Source organism: Astyanax mexicanus, chromosome 7, assembly GCF_023375975.1.
Source record: "Astyanax mexicanus isolate ESR-SI-001 chromosome 7, AstMex3_surface, whole genome shotgun sequence".
NCBI lineage: Eukaryota > Metazoa > Chordata > Actinopteri > Characiformes > Acestrorhamphidae > Astyanax > Astyanax mexicanus.
In genome coordinates, this window is record NC_064414.1 from 23,158,624 (window position 1) to 23,182,813 (window position 24,190).

At 38.9% G+C, this 24,190-nt stretch overlaps 1 protein-coding gene across 1 annotated transcript; it reads left to right on the top strand.

Annotated features, from left to right (window-relative positions):
- The first annotated feature begins 2,674 nt into the window (after positions 1–2,674).
- trim8a (tripartite motif containing 8a) lies at positions 2,675–23,268 on the top strand. Its single transcript, XM_007235807.4, has 6 exons — positions 2,675–5,475; positions 17,222–17,317; positions 19,041–19,274; positions 19,612–19,643; positions 19,757–19,872; positions 21,093–23,268. Exons 1-6 carry the CDS (start codon positions 4,882–4,884, stop codon positions 21,740–21,742), a joined length of 1,722 nt encoding a protein of 573 aa, XP_007235869.1. The 5' UTR covers positions 2,675–4,881; the 3' UTR covers positions 21,743–23,268.
- Positions 23,269–24,190: the final 922 nt, after the last annotated feature.

Consider the following 24,190-nt stretch of genomic DNA (forward strand, 5'->3'; position numbering starts at 1 on the left):
GCATTTTGTAAAACAAACTTCAATATTTCATTTCAATTTGTATTTTTAAATTGTTTTTATATTGCTTAATATATACACTACCACTCAAAAGTTTAGGACCACTTGCAAATTTCCCCTTTTTTGGAAAAAAAAAAAGATACATTTTCATGCAATTTCATGCACATTTCCGCCGATCCAGGTTAAGAATATTATTAGGCTAATTGGTTGCTCAATTGTGATGCACAGCTAAAAAAAACGTTATACTAATAAGTGAGCATAAACGGGAGCACAATGTTCTAGGTTAGTTTAGTATCTGAAGCATCAGCAGTTGTTGGCTTGCTTACAGACTCAAAATGGCCAGAAAGAAACAACTTTCTTTAGAGAACCATCAGTCCATTGTTGTGTTCAGGAAGGAAGGCTGCTCAATGCGAAATATTGCCAAGAAACTGAAAATATATTACCATGCTGTTAACTACTCCCTTCGAATACTGACTAAAAAGTGGCTTTAACAAGGAGAGAAAAAGGAGTGGGAGGCCCCGATGCACAACTGTGCAAGAAGATAAATATCTTAGAGGTTGTAGTTTGAAAGAAACACGCCCCACAGGCTGTCAACTGACAGCTCCCATAAACACCAGTGTCTGCATCAACGGTTAAGAATTGCCAAGAAAAGGCCATACCTCACACTGGCTAATAAACAAAAAATACTGTGATGGGCCAAAGACAAAAGACATTGGATGCTGGAAGATTGTTAGGTGTTGTAGACAGATGAGTCCAAGTTTGGACTAGCATGATGGAGGCAGAGTGATGGTCTGGGGATGCTTGGGGGTGGTCAAATAAGAGATTTATACAGGGTGGAAGGGATCTTAAAGAAAGGAGGCTACCACAGGATTTTCCAACGACATGTCATACCCTGTGGACAGCGCTTGATTGGGGCCAATTTCATCCCACAACAGGATAATGACCCCAAACACACCTCCAAATTGTGTGGGCAGTATTTAAGAAATAAGGAGTGAGACGGAATTCTGACTAATGGAGTGGCCGGCACAGTCTCCTGATCTGAACCCCATTGAGCAGTTGTGGAAACAGCTTGACCGTATTGTACGGAGGAAGACTGTATCAAGCCAATCCAAGTTGTGGGAGATGCAACAGGAAGCATGGGATGAAATCGCATCAGATTACCTCGGAAACTGCTAAAATGCCTAGAGTCTGCTAGGCTGTAACTGCTGCAAAAGGTGGCTTTATTAAAAAAGGCAGAATTTGAAGTACATTTGAAAGTATGCCAATACTTTCAATTTAAGTTTAATTTTAAATTTAACTGTAAAACCGCTACAACATTTGTAAATGCCATGACAATTCCACACTTTACATGTTGTCTGGCATATAAATTTGGCACAGTTAACTAATCTATTCTAAAGCAACTTAAACTTTATTTTAAATATAAATAAATAAAGTTTAACAAAATCCAACCTTTCACAACTGTCAAATATTACAAAAGAAGAAACCTCTTATGTCCTTTATTATGCAAAGAACACATGTTCAGGTTACTGCAGGTACTACTAGCGGAGACTGTGCTATTCTTATTCAAAGCATTTTATGTAAGAGCATCTAAACAATAGAATTTGCTGTCAGTTCATATATTAAATAAATGAGTACTTATTGTGTTTTACCTGATCAGCTAAAACCGTAGCTTGTTAACAAAAATGAACATTGTAATATAAATTGCCTATTGACCATCTGCTGCCTCTATTAAAATTTAATTTAAAATTATTTGAATCATATTTATAGAAATACATAAATTGCCCTTATAAAATTAAATTGTAGAAAACTGACCCCAACAACATTAATTGAATGTTTATACAAAGCTTTTCCTATTAAATGTTTTCCAAAAAGTTAATTATGGTGTGTGAAGGATAGCCAGTCTCTTGACTGAAGGTTATTCTCATGGGTGGGGACCACATAAATGCATGCACAACCCATGGAGTTTCCCTTTTAATGGAAAGCTGCGTTACTCTCCTAGCCAAATGAATGGCAGCAACCAAACTATAAATTATAGAGAATTAATGGAATGTACAGAAGTACTGAGTTTTTATATTTCTGAAATTAATAAAATTTTACTGCTGTTTATAGTCACTGTCTGTGTAGGGTTAAAATGTGAGAATGTCAATTGTGACCAGCAAGATTACTATCACACACATGCTGCTCATATGGGAAAACAGAAAGCACAGCGATGCACAGACTTAACCTACAACAAACCAACAGATTAAAGATTAAACACACAGAGTGTCTATTTGAATGCTTATTATAGGCACAATTTAGTGTTTCTCTCAACTTTGACAGTAGCTATATGTAGACACTTCCTGTATTTCCCAGTCATTATGACTCACATACTACACTACTCTTTACTTCATATCTAACTAGAACAGAGTTAAGAGCCTTGCTGGAAATCGGAATTTCCAGCTGGAATATAATTTCCCAAACTGGGAATTATAAAAGTAACTATATTTCTAACTGGAGTTCTCAGATGATTCACGATCCTTTAAGAGTCTTCCAGTACCGGTATCAGAGCTTTGATTTAGAGAAACGATGACTGAAAACAAAGGAGTAGCCCTTTTAAGTGTGGCCCCTCCCCTCATCCGAAGCTCCGCCCTCTGACATATAGCAGGTCTGTGGTGGGTCACGTGACTGAGGACGGGGGTGTAAATGTGAACTGTATCCTGAGTTGCAGTCCTGTGCCTGCATTCCTCTCATCAAGGATTTGCTTGAAAGAGAAAAAAATCATAAATAATAACACAGACTGGAATACAGCGCGGATCTAGCGGACGCTCGAGGACTTTTTACCACTCCTAAAACAACACGCTCTTCACGGAGGATCGCGGGTCCCGGTGGATATTTGTGTTTGAGTAATTCAGCTTTAGAAAGGACTACACACAGATGAGAAGAAAAATAAACAGATACGTCGTTTTAAATACGCTTTAAAACAGAAAAACAAGATGGCTGATGACAGTAAACGATAGCTAACAAGGACAAAACGAAATCGTCCCCTTTAAGAAGAAGAAGAAGAAGAAAGGTATCTGGCGATAATACATCAATATTTTAAGCGACTTAGCTCGAACAAAAATGCTTGGCGTGACCGTGTTCACTATTTTTAGCTAAAAAGATGAACGCGGAGCAGCGCGATCAAACGAGGGCAGGTAACGTTAGCTAAACGCTGGGACTAACCATGGGAGGAAGGTTTAACGTCTCGGGAAAACCTTTAACGTTTATGGACCACAGATAGCGAGAGAATCGGCGCTTCGGATAGGCGAAAACTGAGTTTGATCAGAAGATATTCGCGAGGATCGCCGTAACAGGGAGCTTTAGGAGCCACACGAAAACGGAGCCAAATGCGCAGGAAGAAGACCTTTAGCTATTTTGATATCACATCGCGACTGTAGGACCAGTTTGTTCTTGTTTTTTAGCTACAGACAGACTTCCTTATAGCCAATAGGGGTTTATACTAGACTATAGAAGAACAACTAGTGCTGCGTTTTTATTTATATCTTACGAGTGAGATAACCTAGCTGTAGGCTCACTTCTCCTGCGGGCTGATATAATTCACCGTACACTGTGTGTGTGTGTGCAGCATTCAAATACACACAGTAGGCCTGTTAGCTAGATAGATAGAGAGATATACAGCTATAACGCCGGGGCAAATGTCATAAGCCGTGGGCTCAGTGTGGCGTTAATTCATATGTGATTTGAGGGGAGGAGGGAGGGCTTTCTGTAAGTAACGTTATAGGGGGGCTGCTTTTTCTTACCCCCACTGTCGTTTCAGGGATCGGATATAGCCCGTTTCTAAACTCTGGACACGAACGGTAGGGGGTCACGTGCTAGTTTAAACTTTGTAGTTAGGTTTAATGATTATGCATGCCTCGTTTAACGTTACATTTATAGACAGCGAACCTTCATTAGACTTGGTACAGGCAGCAGACCACCGTGTAGATTTAGGCTAATCCTCCCCTAAACTTCCAGAGCACAGTGAAGCATCGATCAGCGAGGTAGTTTAAACACCCTAGTTAACAGCTAGTTTACATGGTGGTGGTGGTGAAACTGGTCCATCATAAAACGATCTTTGGTGCGCTTTATTGACACATTCAGACACGTCCAAAAACAAAAACTACCCGCGGATGAACAGCCTTTAGATTTCTCTCAATAATTTATTGGAAAATCAGGGTTCGGTTCAGTTTGCGTTCTAATCTAGCTAACAACAACAAGCACAGACTAGGACTGCGTGATATTTGGGGGGGAAACTGACATGTATGTATTTTTTTACGATACTAAAAAAATACAGGAGTTTCACTAGATTTTACAGGAAGACTCATTATACCATAATACACTCTATATACTCAATATTGGAGTAAAATAAATTGTACACATTTTAATGATGCTGAAACAATATATTGTGCAGCCTTAGCACGCACGCACTCGTACACGGCCAAAAAGAGGTTTGTTTCGTAACGGAGGATCCTTTCAGGCTTTGGAGAGCCACGTCTCTGGTTTGCTCTAACAAAGCAGCGCAGGTTTGCGAGAACGCACTCACCGTCGCAATCGTGTTGCAACACTTGGATCACTGCTGCTGCTGCCGCCTGGCTCTGCTGCGGAATTTGATTGCTGACAAGTTGGAGAAGGGGCGGAAGAGGCGCTCCCTTTGGCATGTTCACGTTGGTGGAGGCTGTTAGGCAGCTGTTTCTCTTCACTTCTCCGCCTGTGTGGACTACCGGAACATACACACGTATAGTTTTATAATTAAGTAAATAAATAAAGGTGGGGCATCAAACTCTGGGCTTACTTTAGCTGGAAACCACGGGGGTGTTTTCCAACCCCCACAAGTCTCAAACAAACATAGTTGACCCACAAGGTAGGATGTCTACTCAAATGGCTGAGATGGCTGAGAACTGGAAAAACTGTTTTGAGGAGGAACTAATTTGTCCGATTTGTCTGCACGTGTTCGTGGAGCCCATCCAGCTGCCGTGCAAACACAACTTCTGCCGGGGATGTATAAGCGAGGCGTGGGCTAAAGAAACGGGATTGGTGCGGTGCCCAGAGTGCAACCACGCCTACAACCAAAAGCCAAACCTGGAGAAGAACATTAAACTGACCAACATCGTGGAGAAGTTCAACGCGCTGAACGCGGAGAAAAGCCCCATGGTGCTGCAGTGCATCCTGTGCAGACGGGGACCGGCGCTTCCAGTGCAGAAAGTGTGCCTGCGCTGCAACGCGCCGTGCTGTCAGTCGCACATCCAGACGCACCTCCAGCAGCCCTCCCCAAACCCCGGGCACCTGATGGTGGACGTCGAGGACTTGCGGGCCTGGACCTGCCCGCAGCACGACGAATACAGACTCTTTCACTGCGAGGCGGAGCAGGTGGCCGTCTGCCAGTACTGCTGCTTCTCCAGATGTGCGGCCAACCACAGCCATGCAGTCTGCGACGTGGAGCTACGACGAAATGATATAAGGGTGAGTGGAGCGGCCTGCACTTATCCCACTGTCACTGACTCCAGTTTACTGTAGCCTGCATCAAAAGGTCAGACTTCAGGAGCCAAACTGTGAGAGCTTCTCTCTCTCTCTCTCTCTCGCTCTCTTTCTCTCTCCCCCCAAGTGCACACTTCTGACAAAACACTGGTACACACTGACACAAAAGTCTGAGGATTTTATGGGAGACCTCAAGCTGGTTGACCATGTGTTTCACAACCAGAGTTTGATGGTTTAGCTGGTCAACAGGCATGGCCAACTTTATCAAGTTAATAATCAATAACCAATAAGACCAAATTTGAATTTGAGTAAAATAAATTAATGAATGAATAAATAACTGCACTATGCTGCTGAAGATCTGTTTAATCAGCTATCTTACCAATCGGGTCTGTTTTTGTCTAAAATACCATCTTGACCATGAAAGTTTAGCTTAGACCTTCTGAAACAAACTATTAGCAGAAGAAGCTGGATCTCAGCAGGATTTTCTTTTAAAGCGTCAGTGTCTCTGACTAAACTCGAACTAGTCTTTTAAATAAACAGCAGCCTGGAGCTCAGCTAAGCAGACAGTTATAGCAGAGAATAAAAACAAGCATTTATCAACCTTAAGGTGGTTTTGCAACTAAGTTTTGAGCTTGCAGGTATAAGACATTAGATATTGCTAGTAAGCTTTCTGTTTAAGAGGTTTTGATCAGAAACAACATGGACGTACAGAGAGTGTTTTTGTTTACTTCTGTTTTTTGTTCCCAGAAAAGAGCAAGTATTTCTGCAAAAATGTGTTTGTGGTGCTGGAAATGCCTAAAACACAACCAGTTTAAAAGTATTTTTCCCCCAGAAAATCTGTTTTACAAAAAAATAGTTTCTCACTAGAATTTCTAGACTGTGTGGTGGTGCTCAGGTGTGCTCCTCTCTTAAACATGATTTTAGACATGACCTAAATTCTACATTAAGCTGTAAACACGCTACAAACATCTTAGTCAGTGGGGCTACTTGAAATTTTGGCTCCACCCATAAACATGTGAAAAGCATGACTGCATATCAGTCGCGTACAGCATACTAATAGTATTAGTTGTATACTATATAATAGATTGGCAGGTTAGTAAACTAAATATTAACATGACCGGTTCTGAGTTTTGAGAATAATTGAGTATACTCAACTACACTTTTTCTATATTGCACACTACATACTCAAAACTATTTCATTTTATTTAAAAACACTAACTCTGAAAGTTAGAGTTTCGAATCCCCACTTGATTATTTCAGATATGACTTAAAAGGATGATTTAAACCACAAAACACTATAATCTGTGGGTAAACTACAGACTGCTTAGTCAGTAAGTCTGTTTATCTAAATTTGACTTTAACCTGAATTTGACACTGCAAATATTTTATTACGTCTAAGCCATTTGTGCATGTCCTTATAAGAGAGCACTTTGTCAAAGCCACGCCCTTAATTGAAACTGTCTAGGCTCCACCCACAAACATGTGGAAGGCAACCTTTGCTAGCTTAGTGTTCACAAAGATACAAAAATTTGGTATCTTGTTTCAAATTAAATTTATTTGTTAATGCTGCTGTGTTCATTGTAAAACTTAGAAGTAAACAATATATACTACATTTTGATTTGCTGCCAATAATAATTCAAAACATCTATCAACTCAGGTAGCTGGTTAGTCAGGTTTTTCACTAGGCCATGACTGATTGATAGCTCAGCACCAAAGAAAATATATTTTTTTACAGCAGTTTTGTACCTAGACAGATCAAGTCCTAGTAAGTGACAGCCAAAGTTTTTATTCAGCCATGTGATGATGATAATGTAGATGATAAAAAAGTAGCTAAGACACTATGGAGAGTATGAGGAAGACTGCATGGTGTTTCTGCAGCTGCCTCCCAAAGAATAATGAGCTGTTGTGAGGTGAGCTGCTGCCGGACTTGGCAAGGCCAACTTCTGGATGCGTGGAGGAATGCTTTTCAGATGGCCAATGTGTCATGGCTCCTAAGGCAGCCAAGGCTCCACAAATAGGGGTGGGGTGCTGTTGGGGGGGTGCTGGGGTGAGCTTGCTTTACCCACAGCTGCTGTTGAAAGACACACACATCCCTCTGTTCTTTCTGTTTCAAGTACATATATATAGAGAGAGTGACTCAGGCACTCCCGCAGTAGCCTTTGGCCCTCGTGTGGGGGATAGGATGTGAGTTCCCGGCTGAGGCAGGAAGGGTGTGACCCCATTCCCCTCTCTTCTTCGCCTCCTCCTCCTCCTCCCCCTAAACACAAGTGGCTTGTCTCTACTTGGTAGGAATGACATCATACGAGAGCCTCTGGAGGAAGTGGGGTTTGTCTTGCTGAACCATTTCCTTCACCCTATCTGTTTCTTGTCCATGTCCCTGTTTCACCATGGTCCATGTTTTGTATTTAGCTGTGGTAGGAAGAGAGTCAGGATAGGAGTCCGGAAGAATGATTTAAAGTCTGTGATTGCCTGTTTTTCTTATAGACAATGCTGACAGTTCAGTTTTAGCACAGTCATTTCAAGATGAAGTACGTTTTGAAGGTTAGGATAGTGTTATAGTGCTTGGGTGGACAGCCAATCCACTATAAATTTGACAATTTCTTAATAAAGCTATCTACTTTTTGATAGGATTTTATAAAACTTATTTCTCAGTGTTTTCTTCATGTGAAAAGTTATAAAAATTGATTTCCTTTTCACAGAATTGTTTCTAGAGGGAATCCATATCAAATGTACAAACAAGACAAGTTCAGACAGCGCTGTGCTTGTAATATTACGGCAGCACTGAGTGTAGTTTGATGAGCTTGGAGCTCAAGAATCACAGGTATTTAGGAAAGAGAGAGCCTTGATCTCAATTTGACAGTTTTGCCTGAACATGTAACACTTCAGATAATTTTTTAGAGGGGTGGAGCTTGATAACCACAGAGGTTTGAGAGGTGCGATTTTTGACTGCTGTGAGACAAGTTCTCTCAAATGACATAAGATGCATGTCATCAGTCAGATTTTATTTCGGCAGTTGTGCAGCAAAATTCAACCAATTTGAAACATGACTAAAAAAAATACAGTCTCTTGAATGGAGACTATAAAGGTTGTGCTGTTTGCTTGTGGCCGTCAGCCCACCTAAGGGCATGCGGGAACTTAAAAGTAATTCAAATAAACACGGTATCTTACTCTTATTTTCTTTTTTTGTGAAGCTGAAGCTTGAAAAGGAGCCACATTTTGTTTGGCTTTGAATTAAAAGGCAAAATAGGCGAGCTCAGGTAAGAAAATAAGGAAGATGCAAAGGAGAAGTCATCAGCAAACAGACACACTCACACACACAGGAAGTCTGAGCATGTAAGCTCATCAGCCATGCAAACCGTGGCCTATGTGACAGGGATTAAAGTAGACAAAGCTGCTGCTGCAGTGGACACAAATGTGTGGGAGCAGTTTGGGCTGTTTCAAATGGACACTGCCTGGGCTTGATCCATACTCAGACAGCTTGCATATCATACATACATGTCATACCAGCCCTATTTTCTCTGTGTGTGCCTCTAATGCAATGCGGAGCAGTCCTTATGCATTCCTAATCACATTTATTTCATTTCTTTATTGCATACCACTAAATTGTAATCAGTGAGTATTGTAATTACTTGGACTTTTGTAGGTGCAGTGTGATGTTTAATACCAAGGGTTTATATGCAATTGATAAAATACAAATAAAAAAAAGTTGGTCAAAATGCAAATGAAATTGAAAACATATTGTTTCTTTCTTTTTTCTTTTTTTTACTTATTGCAAACAGTATAAACTAAAGACGGTGTGTGTGTTTCGTCTGGTCAACTTTACTTTATTTGTTAATATTCAGGCCAGCAATACATTCTAAAATAAGTTAGGATGGTTAAGCATTCTCACATTTAAAATACATTTTGGCACTAAGGGACCCAAGCACTGACGGGATTATGGTGTTATTTTGCCCTTTTTTTCTGCAAACAAATCTTAAAGTGTACGACAGGGTTGTTGTTGCATTTAGCTTTTCAAAATTCAGCCCAGCCCAGCCTAGTACACAGTACACTCTTCTCCTGCAGCCACGCCTTTGTAATATGAGCACCATGTGCTTTTGCATAGTCTTGTTGGAAAAAGGTGATGTTTGTAAATGAGAACTAGTTCTCAAACATTTCACCTGGTAAAATAAAGGTTAAAAAATGCACAGACATTCATAAAAAATATTTTATCTTAAAGGGAGAATGTTTTACTCTATGATCTCCATGTACTTTTCTGCATTAATGCTGCCATCACAAAACTGGCACAGCTGCATACCATGGCAGACTCGACTTGTTGACTTCTCTGTGAACGACCATCCAGACCATCAGCAACACCACTTTTGAGCATGGATAAAATTTTGCACGTTAAAGTTTTAAGTGAATGTAATATAGTGTTGAATCTGATTGGTCAGATTGTCCTGCGACTTTGCTAATAGACTCATTACTACACCCTTCAAAAAATCAGCAGAAGGGTCACGCAGACACATGAGCAGAAGCCATTTTAAAAAGCTCTGATTGGTTAGAACAGCTGTCAGTCAGATAAGAGTCCCATAGCAACTGAATAACACAGACTAATGCTTTTATTTTAGTTAATTTATAAAGTATATGCTTATAGTTTACAATAACTATAATATATATTCCTGATTAAATATTATGTAATGATTTGCATGCATCTATTGTCACCCATTCTCTAAAGGGTCCGAAGGGCCTCACCGCACACCACTGATATATATATATATATATATGTATATAAAACATTTGTTACAAACTGGACATATTCTGCTCCTCAAAAACTCAGGTCTAAGTGGGTGCTGTTAAAATCACCTGTATGAAATCATTGCTGCCATCCCAACTTTTTTAGAGTGTGTTGCAGGCCTGAAATGCAGGAGTATGCAAGTATAACAGATTAAATAAAGTTGAGGAACATGGCAAATCTTTGGTTAATATCATCTGCAGTAAAAAGTATAGTAAACGTAAGACGCACTGTTTCTCGCATTTTCTATAAGAACATTATTACTATAAACCGTATTCTCTTTTAAAAAATGCATTTTTTTAGATAAGTACAAAAGGCACTAAAAAGTATATCATCTAGGAAACATTGAACTATACCACTATAAACAACATTATGCTCCTCTTTGAAAACAACAGGTGCTGTATCTATGTTGTGCAAACATAGATATAGTGATAAATAGACTAACAGAACTTTTCCAAAATCCCCAGGATTTAACCTACAAGAAGTTAAGAATATTTACAGTGTTACCATTTTGGAGATACATGGATTTTTATTTTTTAACTGTGATAATTTGAAAAGTAAAAATATTGAATTTTATCAGTAACATCCAGCTTTACTGGTTGTACCTTCTGCTGACAGATCAGCTGATGTTTGATGATTTAATAGGTCTTTCCATTTAGAATCTGCTCTAAAAGCTTTGATCAATCCACAAATACACAGCACACATGTCAGAGACTGTAGTCAGTTGAGCTGGCTGATCGATGGGATTCTTCCCACAGGCCTGCCGTTGTGAGGAGGAAGAGGCTGAAATGTGTTGACCTTTCCTTTAGTACTGCACTGGGCTCTGGACATGTATTTTGAACAGGCAGTCAGGCTTTCTATTCATTAGAGAGAAGTCAGGAAGTAGCACTTTTTTCATTTTCAGTAATGTGCCATTCTCTCTCTCTGGTTATGAATGACTACAGTATAGTATATAGCTTACTGTATAAGCTACACCTCTATATGGATCGGACTCCTTGCGAATATTCACAGTTCTTCAGAACATTGCATTGTGGTGATGCATGACCTTTTGTCTTTGCTCTGAGTGTACGTGGGTTGTTTTGAGTCACAGAGCACTCACTGACAAATTGCAGAAATAAATCAACTCTCTCCAGCATTTAGCTGTGAAATTTGCAGACACCCCTCACACTGCCTCATGGAAACCAGATTATTCTGGTCTGTTCTTGAACTCTTGCGTACTTCAGCTTTAAAAGCTAAAAAAAGCTCTGCAAAATAGCTTCAAAAAGCCTTTCATTAGGATTTGCATCGCTGCAATTAAAATGCTTATATTTATCATAAAGACGGTTGTGTGAAACACTTTTTAGATGTTACCTTCAGCTCTACAAACAAAAGGAACACACAGAGCATGGCTGCACATCTGTGAGGTTTTGAAATAAGAGGAACCGGCGCAGATGGAAATACAGTATATGGATGCGCTCGTCTGAACACCGGCACACTCAGCCTATTCTAACTGTAGAATGCACCTCCTTCAACTGCCGCTGTGCGGGGTACCAGGAGAGCCATAATTTGCCTTAACTTCCCGTCACAATCAGAGCGCATTTGTCATGTTCTTGGACTCGGCCATTGTTGAACTCATGATATACAATTTCCCGTGCTCACTTTATGGATGTTGAGTAACTGTTGACTAATTTGGATTCTGATACTGTTGTTGGCTCAGCTTGCAAGAGGAAATACAACAAGATGTATCATTCTTTTTTATCAAGAGCCAAAAAAAATCAAACAGAGTAAAAAAAAAAAAAAATTCAAAAGCCCTTTTCCCACTGGCGATACCACCACATGACCATATGTCACAGAACATAGAAAGCTAGGTTTTAAGATCATTTAAAGAATTCAGTCATCAAAAACTGTTTCTAAGTTTTCATAAGGGTGGGCCAGTTAAGTTTCAGTGGCAATCTGGATGTTTTTCTTTTTTGAGTCAGTCAATATGGAAAAATACTGACTCATTTTATATATGAAACTACAAGCAAATAAATGCTACATTTGTTCAAATATGCAGTGACAGGCCTAATATGGGTTTATTTTAAGGCATCCAACACCCATAATGCCTGTTGCATGTCAAGTTTGAGCTCCCTTTCTGCAGACACTGACTCTTTTATCACCAACCAAAGAGTTTAAATTGCACCCATTGCTGACACAGACATGCGGATACAAATTAACACACACAGCTTATCTAGACCCTATGAGAAGTATTGCCAATAGAATAGGTCTCACAGGAACATAAAAAACATGAGCCTAATTCCAGGTCTGGCTTAGTGTAGTGCATACTGGAATGAAAACAGTCAACAAATACTTTTGGGATGTGTTAGAAAGTTGAGGATGAGTTGAGGTGGTGATCTTCCAACATCCTGTTCTTGCCCACCAAATGTATTTAAATCCTCTCAACAACTCTGTAAATCCCACTGTTCCTCCCATAAATATAGTGTACATTAAAAATATTGGAACAGAAAGTCCAATGCTTTTGTATTTGCTATACAGTAAAGATACTTTTTTTAAGATCAATATTACATATTATATTAATATTTACATGTAGATGTGTTTAAAACTTGACATGGCTCATTTGTTAGCAGACTACCACAGGTTTAGAAAGGCAAAGTATAGGAACAAAGTGTCTTAAAGTAAATCAAATAATGGTGTATATTTGGGTGCATATTTCTTGCTTGGATTAACTGCATGAAGCCAGTGACCCACTGAAGTCTCCAAACTGTTGCATTCCTGCTTTGTGATACTTTTGGAGGCTTTTACCAAAGCTTCTTTCAGATGACATTTGTCTGTTGCTTCATTTTGTTCTCCTCTCCTGTTCATGCTCAATTTGGTGATTCACCTTGATTAGTCTTCTGATATCTTTTCCCGATAAACTACTTTGTTTTGCTGGTACAGTGTTTCTGGTCATGGTTTTATTTCAGTCCCTGCCACTTATATGAGATACATTTCTTTGTGGATTGGCCCCAGTAGACTTCTTAGGATTGCTATCATCACATGTTGTATCATTAATAAAGATTATTGAGCCCGTTCCAGAAGCAGCTAAGCAAATTCAAGCAAGCCATGACATTACCTCTGCCATACTAGACCAATGAGCCTGTATGTTTTGGATCACGAGCAGGTTTTTTTCTTTTTTCACACTTTGGCCTTTTCAATACTTTGGTAAAAGTTAATCTCGGGCTTATCAGTCCATGAAACTTCCCTCATCTCCCCTATGTATCTCCTTGCAAATTCCAGTGTTTTTATCTTTAACTGCTGTTGTTTTTTTTGGCCAGCTTGTTTAATGTCTGGTTATTAATGCACCAGTGTTCGTTTTATCTTTTAGAACATTCTAATTTGTTGTAATGGAAATTTCCATTGTGTGCACTGTATTTGTGTTTCTCCTTTTTCCACCATACTCAACTCATCAGACCATCTTGTTGGTTTATCTTTTTTCAACAAATAGATTCTTTACTAGTGCATCCCAAGGCTTAAAACATAAATACCAATGCTATTCAGAGCTTTTTCTTGTTTAAACAGTGAATCAAACAGAACACACCTGAGCTACAAGAAACACCTGTCAGTAACATGTTTCAAAACATTTGCCCCCTTAACCAAAATGAGTAAGTGAAGTAAAAAAAGATGCCATGTTTTCAGCTGTTTTACACACCAGCAGTCAGATTAAAAAAAATATTTCTAATAAAAAACGATATCCCCAGAAATGAAGTTCTTAAATATTCTCACAACTCTTTTCCTTTCTCAAAAATGTAATTATGCTCTTGTTATTGTTTTCTAAGTTAGATCATTTGTAGCATAGTTTCTTATGTTGCATTTTGCAATTTAGCATAAACAATGCAAAAAAACATTTTTTATTTTTTACTAATATGTTAAATAGATTTTTCTTATGTAAACACTAACAGTGCTTTTAATCTTAATAAATTCAACACTGATTCTAATTATACATCTATTAAACTGATATTTTTTTTTTTTGAAAATACCAATTGTTCTTAGAAATGTTCTTATATGGCAATTAAAAAGAAAAAATAAGTATAATCTTAAGAGCAATTTTATTCTTTAAGTTAAACTATTTGTTCTTTTTTTTTATTTTTTTTTTAGGTACAATAAATGAAAAGATGCTTTTATGAAACAAGCCTCTGGATGTAAATATCTAAACCTAAAAGCCTAAATTCTAATCTGTAATTTTATCTGTAACCCAGATGTCTGATAGCAATGTTTTAAAATGGTTCCAGGAAGGTATGGCTGTAACGTTAGAGAAAAAATATTCAAGGAACATTCTTAAAAACTGTGCCATAATAAAACATTGGAATGTTTCTCACTTAACGTTCCCAGCTTGATTAATATTAAAAGTAACATTCCCAAAACTACAAATTAAAACGCACAATTGATGTTGCACCAACCTTACAAGAACATTTAGAAACATCAAATAAAAACATTCTCAGTACAGTCAAAAATCTAAAACAGATTGAACGTATAAAAACATTAACTTTTAGCTAACTTTCCCAACAAAATAGAAAATGTTTTACTAACCAAAAGTTGTTAGCTGGGATCTTCTCTCAGAAAGATATTTCTTCTTAAACAACTTAAAAACAGTTTTTTACGAAGATTCTGACGTCTGCCAGAGTTTTCTTTGTTGGGATTTGTTCAGTAGGACCATCAGTATAAAAGCAGAGCTGTGAACAATTCTTACATTACTTTTAGTTATGACCAAGAGCAAATAAAAATAAAAATACCTATGAGGATATTAATGAATGAGGCCCCACTACTGTTCAAATACTAATTTTAAAAGAAGCTTAAATTCTGATCTCTCTCTTGATCTGGAACTCAAATGTCTTCATGGTGAAACAAAAATAAATTCAATGTCCTTAGTTATTGCTTCTGTATGGGACTGTCTGAGGAAACATTTACAAAAAAAGACTTTAAAATAGGCGTTATTCAGTAGTGAATTCAGAGGCACGGTTGCTGGAGGCCCCGAGAATGTGTCTTTCCTCACACACTGGTTTGAAAAGCAGTGACCCTGCAGCCGCAGCACATGCATTACGGGGCAGGGCTGCCGCTCTGCACAACCAACATGACAATCTGTCATTGACACTAAAACCAGTGCAAACAAAGGGGAGATACCAAGGGAACGGAGGGAGCGCAGAGAAGCCAGACCCCCTTTCTGCTTCATTTTCTCTCTCTCTCTCTCTCTCTCTCTCTCTCTCTCTGTTCAAGCTTATTTAATGCAAATGCACACGTGCACACAAGGTTTGTTGTCATGACAGCTGCGTTCCTTTTTCCCAACCAAGGCTTACCTTATCATACATGCGCTACAGTAACGCTTCTCACACTACAGATGAATTGGCTCGTGTTGCGTTCCGTGGAGCCTCTCGTGGTTTTAGGTACAGTGTTTCCCCCTCAGCCGAGAGGAGAGAGAGAGAGAGAGAGAGAAAGAGGAAGAGAATGGAGAGGATTATAAAGGCCTGGCTCTGACAGGCTTTGATTTGGCGGGGGGATGGGGGGATGCTGGGGGTTAGTGCCTTCTTCCGAATCCAATTTAAAACCCGTCCAGACATCTAATAGGGGGCAGAATCAGATGGGCAAATGTGCGTGTGTGCTCAAAAATGGAGGGTGATTCAGATTAATTAGTCTCATTGTTGGCAGCTTTTGTTTTTCTCATTTGCTGTAATACGGTTGCTGGAATTGGTTGTCATAGAGATGCTGAGACGGGCAGCGGGATACTGGAGGGTGCACTGCAGAAGTGACAGAAAAATGCAGTGTTTATGTTGGGTCAGTGCTGCAAGCCTTTTATTGGAGGATTGGCCCCTTGCCTGCAATGTATCTTATTCCCATATAAGGGTGAAATGACTCTGGCCCAGTAAACTCTGTTCAATTTGATTATTTACAGATATAATAAATATATATATATATATATATATATATATATATATATATATATATATATATATATATATATATATATATATATATATATATATATATATTGGATCTAGGGCTGCTGATCTATTAAAAACATGAACTAATTAACATTGACACAATTGTCTGCAATTGTTCTACTTAAAACTTAAACACATAATAATCGGATATTATTTATTATAATTGTGAGGAAACAAGGCAAACTTATGCTTTACAGAAGCAGCAAGTGTGTGTTTGTGGGGGGGGGTATGGGTTCATGCGTGTGTGAGAGAGAATGGAAAAAAGGAATGTGGAGAGGAGGGAGGTGTACAACAGTCAGTTAGTTATGAGATTTAATCCATATTTCAAAATAAATAAAAATAACCCACCTTCTCAACAGTAGCAACGGTTAGTTTACGTCACTGAATAAAACTGCTAATAATTTACTTGGCTGTGTGAAGTTGGAAACAAACTTATCAAAATGACTACTTTGCATCAAAAAATAGATTCATTAGTTGCAATAACACATTGACTTCAGATTCACAAATTGAATCTAATGTGCACCACTAGAAAGATTGAATACATTCAATATTAACATTTTTTAAACTGTGTATTATAGCGGAAATTTTTGTGTTAAATGATATTACTGTTGGCAATTCTAAGACATTAGAAAGACATGTTGCTGATATAATGATAATATTATAGCATAATAAGGCAGTTAAACCCTTTAATAGAGCCATTAACGTTTGATTACTAATAGTTTGGGTGCATTTTTTTTTCTTCTTCTGTCACAGTCCACACAGTGTCTGTTTATGGAGTTGTTGTTACTGTTACTGATTGGTCATTGGTCAAAAATATTGGTTTATTACTTCCTTCATATGTAAATAAACATGCAAGTGAACACAATGGACAATATCTAGGTCAGCAAAAATGGATTGTCCATTGAAAGTTATTTTTATTTGTTTTTTTGTTTTTTATTTGTTACATGTCTACCTGTATTAATGTAGACAAATATAATAGTGTTCTTTTTTTTGTTGTTTTGTTCTGCAGGAAATGCTGATGAAGCAGCAAGACCGCGTCGATAATCGAGTGCAGGACATAGAAGAGCAACTGTACAAGTTGGAGTCAGATAAACGGCAGGTGGAGGTAAAAACATACGCACACACACACACACACACACACACACACTGTATTTGAATTGCATCTATAACACTGTCACTTTCTGTATCCCTATGCCTAATCTGCTAAGGGAATATATCTCTGTTTGTCACTGTTTGAATTTTTCTAAACAATCAATAATAATAATAATAATAATAATAATAATAATAATAAAAATATAAGCATTTATAATTATCAGTGTGTTCATTGAACTTTTTGCAAACCTTTGTTTAAGGCCAAAACTAATTTAAAGGATCATCAAATACCTAGTTTGGCTAATCAGTCCTTCAATAAAAGCAGATGAGCTGCTGCAGCAGCTGCTGAAATCCATGTGATTGCTTGAGGCACTGAAGAGAAATCTGGAATTAAACATCTGTTCCTTTGACCAGCTCAAATATATGTCAAATACTTTTTGGTTCCTTTACACATTTTTTTGTGTATTCATTCTAATAGTATATACTATGTTTACTGGTATTCTAATGCCCAGATCAGACATGTATAAAGTACTAGAGACCCAGACTTCAGTAAAAGTATAAGTGCTCTTTTAATAAAGTGACTTAAACAGAAGTTGGGGAAGACCACCCTCAGAGTAAAATCATAACAGGAACAAATCTAATCTCTATTTATTTTAATTGTTTCTGTAATTATAAATAATGAATTAAAGCCTTGCCATAAGCTCTCAGGCCACGCTTAACCTCACTCACAAGATGTCACCTCACAACAAAGCTGTCCCCTGATGTAATACTTCATGATAAATTTACATACTGCAATCCCATGACATGTCAGTGTAGTAATATAACCACAGTGACATATATATATATATATATATATATATATATATATATATATATATATATATATATATTATAAATAAATCACTGCATAGACCACAAATTATTTAAAATATGTGTTATATTGTAAAATTGGGTAGATTCACTGCATAGGTGGGCAAGGTTCCTCCTATTTAAGATATGAATTATTATCATAAAAAAGGCTGTCATTTCAGTTTGTTTACAGTAAGTATTGTTCTTATATGTAAAATGTTTTATTGTTAATATGAAATGGCCAGTCTCTGATGCAAAGGCTTATCACATTCCTTTTTCCCCCGTTCCCCCAAAGTTTGTTTACTTGCATTCATCTTTAAAAAAAAATAAATCTCTGTGTACTTCGCTTGTCTTAAAGGCTTTCGAAAAAGCAAAAATAATCAACACAAAGTACTATTGCATCAAGAGAGGTTTGGTCAAATTCGGTTCTCTGGACTGGTTCTCTGAACCATCAAAGCTTTGTTCGGCTGCCAGCCCAACAAATACTTTTTCCTGCTATCAAAAGCACATCATTGTTTGTCATCTTTTTGTAGCAAATTAAATGCAGTCTGCTTTTTTTGCTCATGAAAATAGTCATTTAATTGCTTTTCCCTTTTGCATAAAAGGAGCGAGATTATGAGTGCAGGCCTAGTCAGATCTTAATTTATTTTCAAAATAAGTGTGTTCAGAGCCTGTGAGAATTGTATGGGATTGTGGGTGTATTTAAAACAGGACTTGACTGTTTTCCCTGCAACAGATTAAGCTCAGTCTTGGCAGAACAAGTTCTGACACCTTTGTGTGGCACATTTTGTGATTTTTTTTTTTTTTGTGGGAGAAGGGGTGTGTTTGTTCGTACTGTACATGTGTGCAGTGATGGAACATTTTGCTTGTGTGTGTATTGTGTACAGGATAAGGTGGCGCAGCTGAAGGAGGAGGTGCGTATGCAGTACCAGAAGATGCAGCAGTTGTTGGAAGAGGACCTAGGAAAGACCCTGGAGGTGCTGGAAAAGGCACGCTCCAAATTCTGCCAAGAAAACTCCAGCCAGGTACTGCAGCTCAACGAGAGGCACCAGGAGGCCAAGAAACTGCTGGGCTCCATTCAAATGGTGTTTGACAAGGCAGATGATATCAACTTCATGAAGGTGAGACGTCTTTTTCTTTTTTCTTCCCCTCATCCACCCCCGCACCTTTTTTTTCCCTCCCTTCTTCTTTCTCTCACTCACTCACTCTGCCTTGAGCTGTAAATCTCCCCCACACACGCCAACGCCCACATGCTCACATTCGCTCACATTCGCTCACATAAATACACAGTGTGAATGTGGCCATACCTGTGAGAAATACTTCAGCGCAGCGTGTGTTTGTCACAAGATCTGTGCTTCCAAATTTTGTTTCCTCACTCATGGACAAAGAGGCAGTCATGCAACAGCTTGTAGACTACTTGTCCTCTAAATGCCTCTTCCTTTTCCATTTCTCTTTCAGAACACAAAATCTGTGAAAATAATCATGGATAGGTAAGTCATTACATAGATGATAACATTTAGAAAATGCCCAGAGGTACATTTATGGTTAAATGTAATTGGATATTGCACAATGTAACATTTATCTTTTTATTCTCTCTTCACAGATCTCAGACATGTATAGGCAATACACTACCTCCTTACAAAGCAGGCCACCTTAACTCCAAAATCTTTCTTGCTGAGTGTTCCAAAAAGGAAAAGAGCCTGCGGAAAATACTGGAAGGTACATCATGCCTGGAAATCATTTTTTTTTCTTTTTTTTTTTTTTACAAAATGCTTTGATCTCGTAATAGAACTTCCCATGCTTTACCCACAATTGCACTCTTTCGTAGCAAGCAGCAGTTTGTAAGGAAATTAGGGAATAGAAATGGGGAATTCAGGCTAACTATTATTCTTATTATTACATTAAGTTTGCCAGGAAGAGACCTGGCCAAGACAGCAACTGTACAGACACACAGCACATCAACATATAGCAAATACAAAACAGGTAGTAAGGCCTCCTAATAAATACAGTATAGAAGCATGGTGTACTGATTTAAGCCCGTACACTACAGTAACACAAAAACTTGATTAGGAGCAACAATGGAACTTAACAGATTTATCTTGGTCTGCTTTTAGCAGAATCATCTTTTTATCCATACTGCAGTCTTATAATGGGAATGTTGTTTGCACTACGCCAGACAGGAAGGCATTGGCCCCCCACCTATTGAGGGCTAAAATCTCTGTGCCACCCCAACAACGTACACCACAGATCTGGGAGTGCAAATGCACCAAACAGTTGTGTGAGAGCAGTGCAGTGCTGTTTTTATGATGACCTTAGGGTTCAGCATTTTAGAATGTCCGAATAAGCATTTGAAAATCTGTATCATAAGCTGGACCATCTTTAGAGACAGTTGTTTCCAGTCACTCTGCCACTCATGCCAATTAAGAAGACAAAAATAATTGCTTTATACAAGCTGGAAACTATTAGCAGAGTACAGGGTAGTTGGTAGTGTAGCAACAGGTTATCTTTGTGTATATTCTTATTGACAAGTAGTAAACATGAAACTAATGAAATTATATTATCGAATTAGCTGGAACCATTTTTTGAGCATTTTTTTCCCAGGACATAGTCATTTTTGTATATTTTCTTGTGTATGATCTGTAAATTAAAATTCCCATCCCATCACTGATTATAATGTGTATTATTAGCAACTTTGTTTGACATATCTGAAAGTTGCATACTTTTGCAGCTAACCCAGTTCCAAATATGTATCAAATTGGCTGCAGTAAAATGGAGTTTTATGTGGTTTTGTAATGTGAAATTGTACCATTTGAAGCCATCCTAAAGCATGTCCAATGCTGCAGCACTACCTATGAAAGAGTGCATTTGTGAACAGAACACAAATATACAAGGATTTTTTTTCTTATTGTGTCTCTGTATGTTTGTTCTCCTCTCTCCAGCACCCTTCTCTGCGCCGGCACACTTCCTTCAGAGCGTTCCTGTCTACCCCTGCAGCGTGAGCAGCTCGGCACCTGAGAAACGCAAGCACTCGACTGCCTTCCCAGAAAGCAGCGGCAACTTCCTGGACTCGTCGCAGTCCTCCACCTCCTCGGGTCCTGTGAGCAAGCAGCAGTTTTTGGGTCCCAGCTCCAGCTCTGCTGACGGGCCGTCCTCCCAGCCGCCTCCCATGGCTCCCTGCAGCTCGGCCCAGCACATCGTGGGCTTAGGCGGCAACAGCACGGGTGCTCAGCCTGCCCACCATTCCGGCTCTGTCTTCACGCCCTCTCACTACCCTAACGCCAGCTCCTCGCAGCAGACTGTGCTGCCGCAGTACGGAAGCCGCAAGATCCTGATGTGCACAATGGACAACTGCTACTGCTCCAGTGTGCCATCCGTGTCAGGTCATCGTGGCCACACCCCCTACACACGCTCGGGCTCTTTCCCTTGGACACAGGAGTACTCGCATTCCCTGCCTCCGGCGCCTTCTATGGCCCAGCCCCTGCAGAGCCTGTCAGTGCGCGACTGGATTGACGCTTCTCAGAGCCACAGGCACGCAGAATTCTACGGCCTGTACAGCCAGTCCTCTACCAAACACTACGTCGCCAGTTAACCTTCCATCAGTATCAGGAGCGCACTTTTAATTCCTCTCAGTCTCCTTCACTTTTATGTTCACTTTCTGACTGCTTCTTTATCTCTGTTGTGTTTATTCTGTTTATTTCTTTAAAAAGAAAATAGGAAATACAGTACATTTGCAAACATTTTGGCACTTTTATATTAGCTGACACAAATCACGACACCCACCCAACCACGTATCTCATTATCTTCCATCCTAAAAAAGTCTTGAAAAGCTTCTGAAATCCCTGCCTGCCACTGTGCAGAGCTTTTTTTAAAAGGGAATCTTTCTGAAGAACTGATGCGGTTGTGCTTTTAAAATTACAAACAGATCTTGGATAATTGCAGATGCTGCTGACCCAAAGCAGATAATGTTAACCTGTAAATGGGGCCAGTAATGTGCACTCTCCCCACCCCCTCTTCCTGCCTTAAGGGTGTCTGGGGTGGAAGAAGAAGCCTCTTTTTTTTCATTATAAATTCAGTCTGTTGTTCACTGTGTAACTGTAATGAAAAACACATCTCATGTACCGTGTTTACATGGTTTCCAAGCTCATTATTTTTATTAATGAGGATGGCTAGTTAATGGGGAAGTTGGAAAGAAAAGAGGAGATAAACAATAAAAAGAAGATAAGGGACGACTGTTCTCATAACTCACTTTTACCACAGCTCGAGGTAGTGTGTGTAACTTAACTCCACATAGAAGGGGTTCTCATCTGGGATTGACCTCTCTTACTTAAATGCCTGAAAGGCAAAAAGGTTTTAGTTGTTTTTCTATCACGTTTACAAATATATTCATATTTTTATGATTTGACAGGAGGCGGAGTAAGTTTTTGTCTTAATTCTGTTCAGGAAGGAATGCCCTGAAGGAATCGAACAGCATAGTCTGAAACTCAGATACAGATTGTAATAAGGCTTTTCAAAGGCTTTTAAAAGACCCCTTGCAAAAGGCACAGACCTTTTATAGACTTTTCTGGACTTCTCCTTCCAACTACTGCACCTGAAATATTCTTGTCCTGGATTATGCTTCCTGTTGGGTATGGTTACTTCCTGCATTAAAGCACATGTACAGCATGTTCATGGGGATCAGCAACTGCACTCTCACTTTTTGATCACGCGATTTCATCTCCCGCTTTAAACCCTCGTGAGCTCTGGTAGAGCCTGTGGGTCTGTGTGGTCCCTGTGCGGTGCTGATTGTCAGGAACATGCTGAAAATCTCCTGACTTCCTGTGAGTGACTTTTGGAGCAGTCCAAGAAGCCGTTCCACATGCACCTAGAACTCCAAGAGGCTAAACTGAGGCTGCATAGAAAATGGTTGTTCACATTTTTTCCCCTCAACATGTGTTTTATACAAGAGAACAGCATGGACTGCTACACTTACGAACTTCAACTCAATGTGCTTCGAAAGAGTATTAAATGTTGGTTGAGAAACAAATGTATACAGTACAATCTTTTTGTACATATTTTGTGCAACACAAAAATTCTGGCTCTAATCTAAAAAGGAAAAAATAAACAGTAATTACTGGAGCCAGAGCTGCGTGGTGTTCATGGGTCTGACTTCTATTCTCAACAGCAGGATATGACATAACACATTTTGAGCACATGTATAATTACTGAATTTATTTTTGTACTCTTGCAGAATTTTAAACATTCCTAGATCATTTCAGATCAATATATTTGCATGCATCGTTTTAACTGCACAAAGCTGCATACTGCATACACTCAGTCAGTCATTCTTTGTTTCAGAATAATGGCTTTGTGCCACCACAAATGCTTAGCTGCACTTTAGACGAGCTGCAATCTTGAAGTATCTCCTTGACAACTTGTCCTTGAGCTGAAGCCTCTTGTTTTCTGAGCAGAGCACATCACAGGAATCAACAATGAATATTAGTCTCCTGTTTTCAGAGACATTCATATGTATAACAGGGGTGGGTATGGAGGTATGCTGAGGGATAGTGGGGGATGTTACCCACCCAAACATGTTGTTTTTCTACTTATCAAACCTCCAAAATTAACACTAAACAAAGTTAGGACTTTTTTCTTTATTAATAAGTGGCAGTTTTGATCATGCCAGCAACAGTAAATATGCCAAAAACGTGTTTAGTGATTTGGTGTATCAGTAGTAAGTATGGGGTTTTGCTCAAATGTGATGTTAGAAGCCTTTTCACAACCGTGTTTTTTTGCTTCAGAGTGAAGCACAGTGTTTTCCTGTTTACAGAAGACTTGAAGGGGGGGGGGGGGAATCCAGATAAGCTCAGTTTATACTGGCTGGTTTACAGCACTGCAGTGGGCTTACAAAAGTTGTTGTGTATTAAATTATAGCTTTAAAGGGGACATGAAACACTTCAAGTATTTAGTATAATTCACAAGATGTATTTTCACTCTAACAAATTGTATAAGTTTAACAGTTGTCAGTGAAGCGGAATTAAAATAATAAGCAATCTAAATG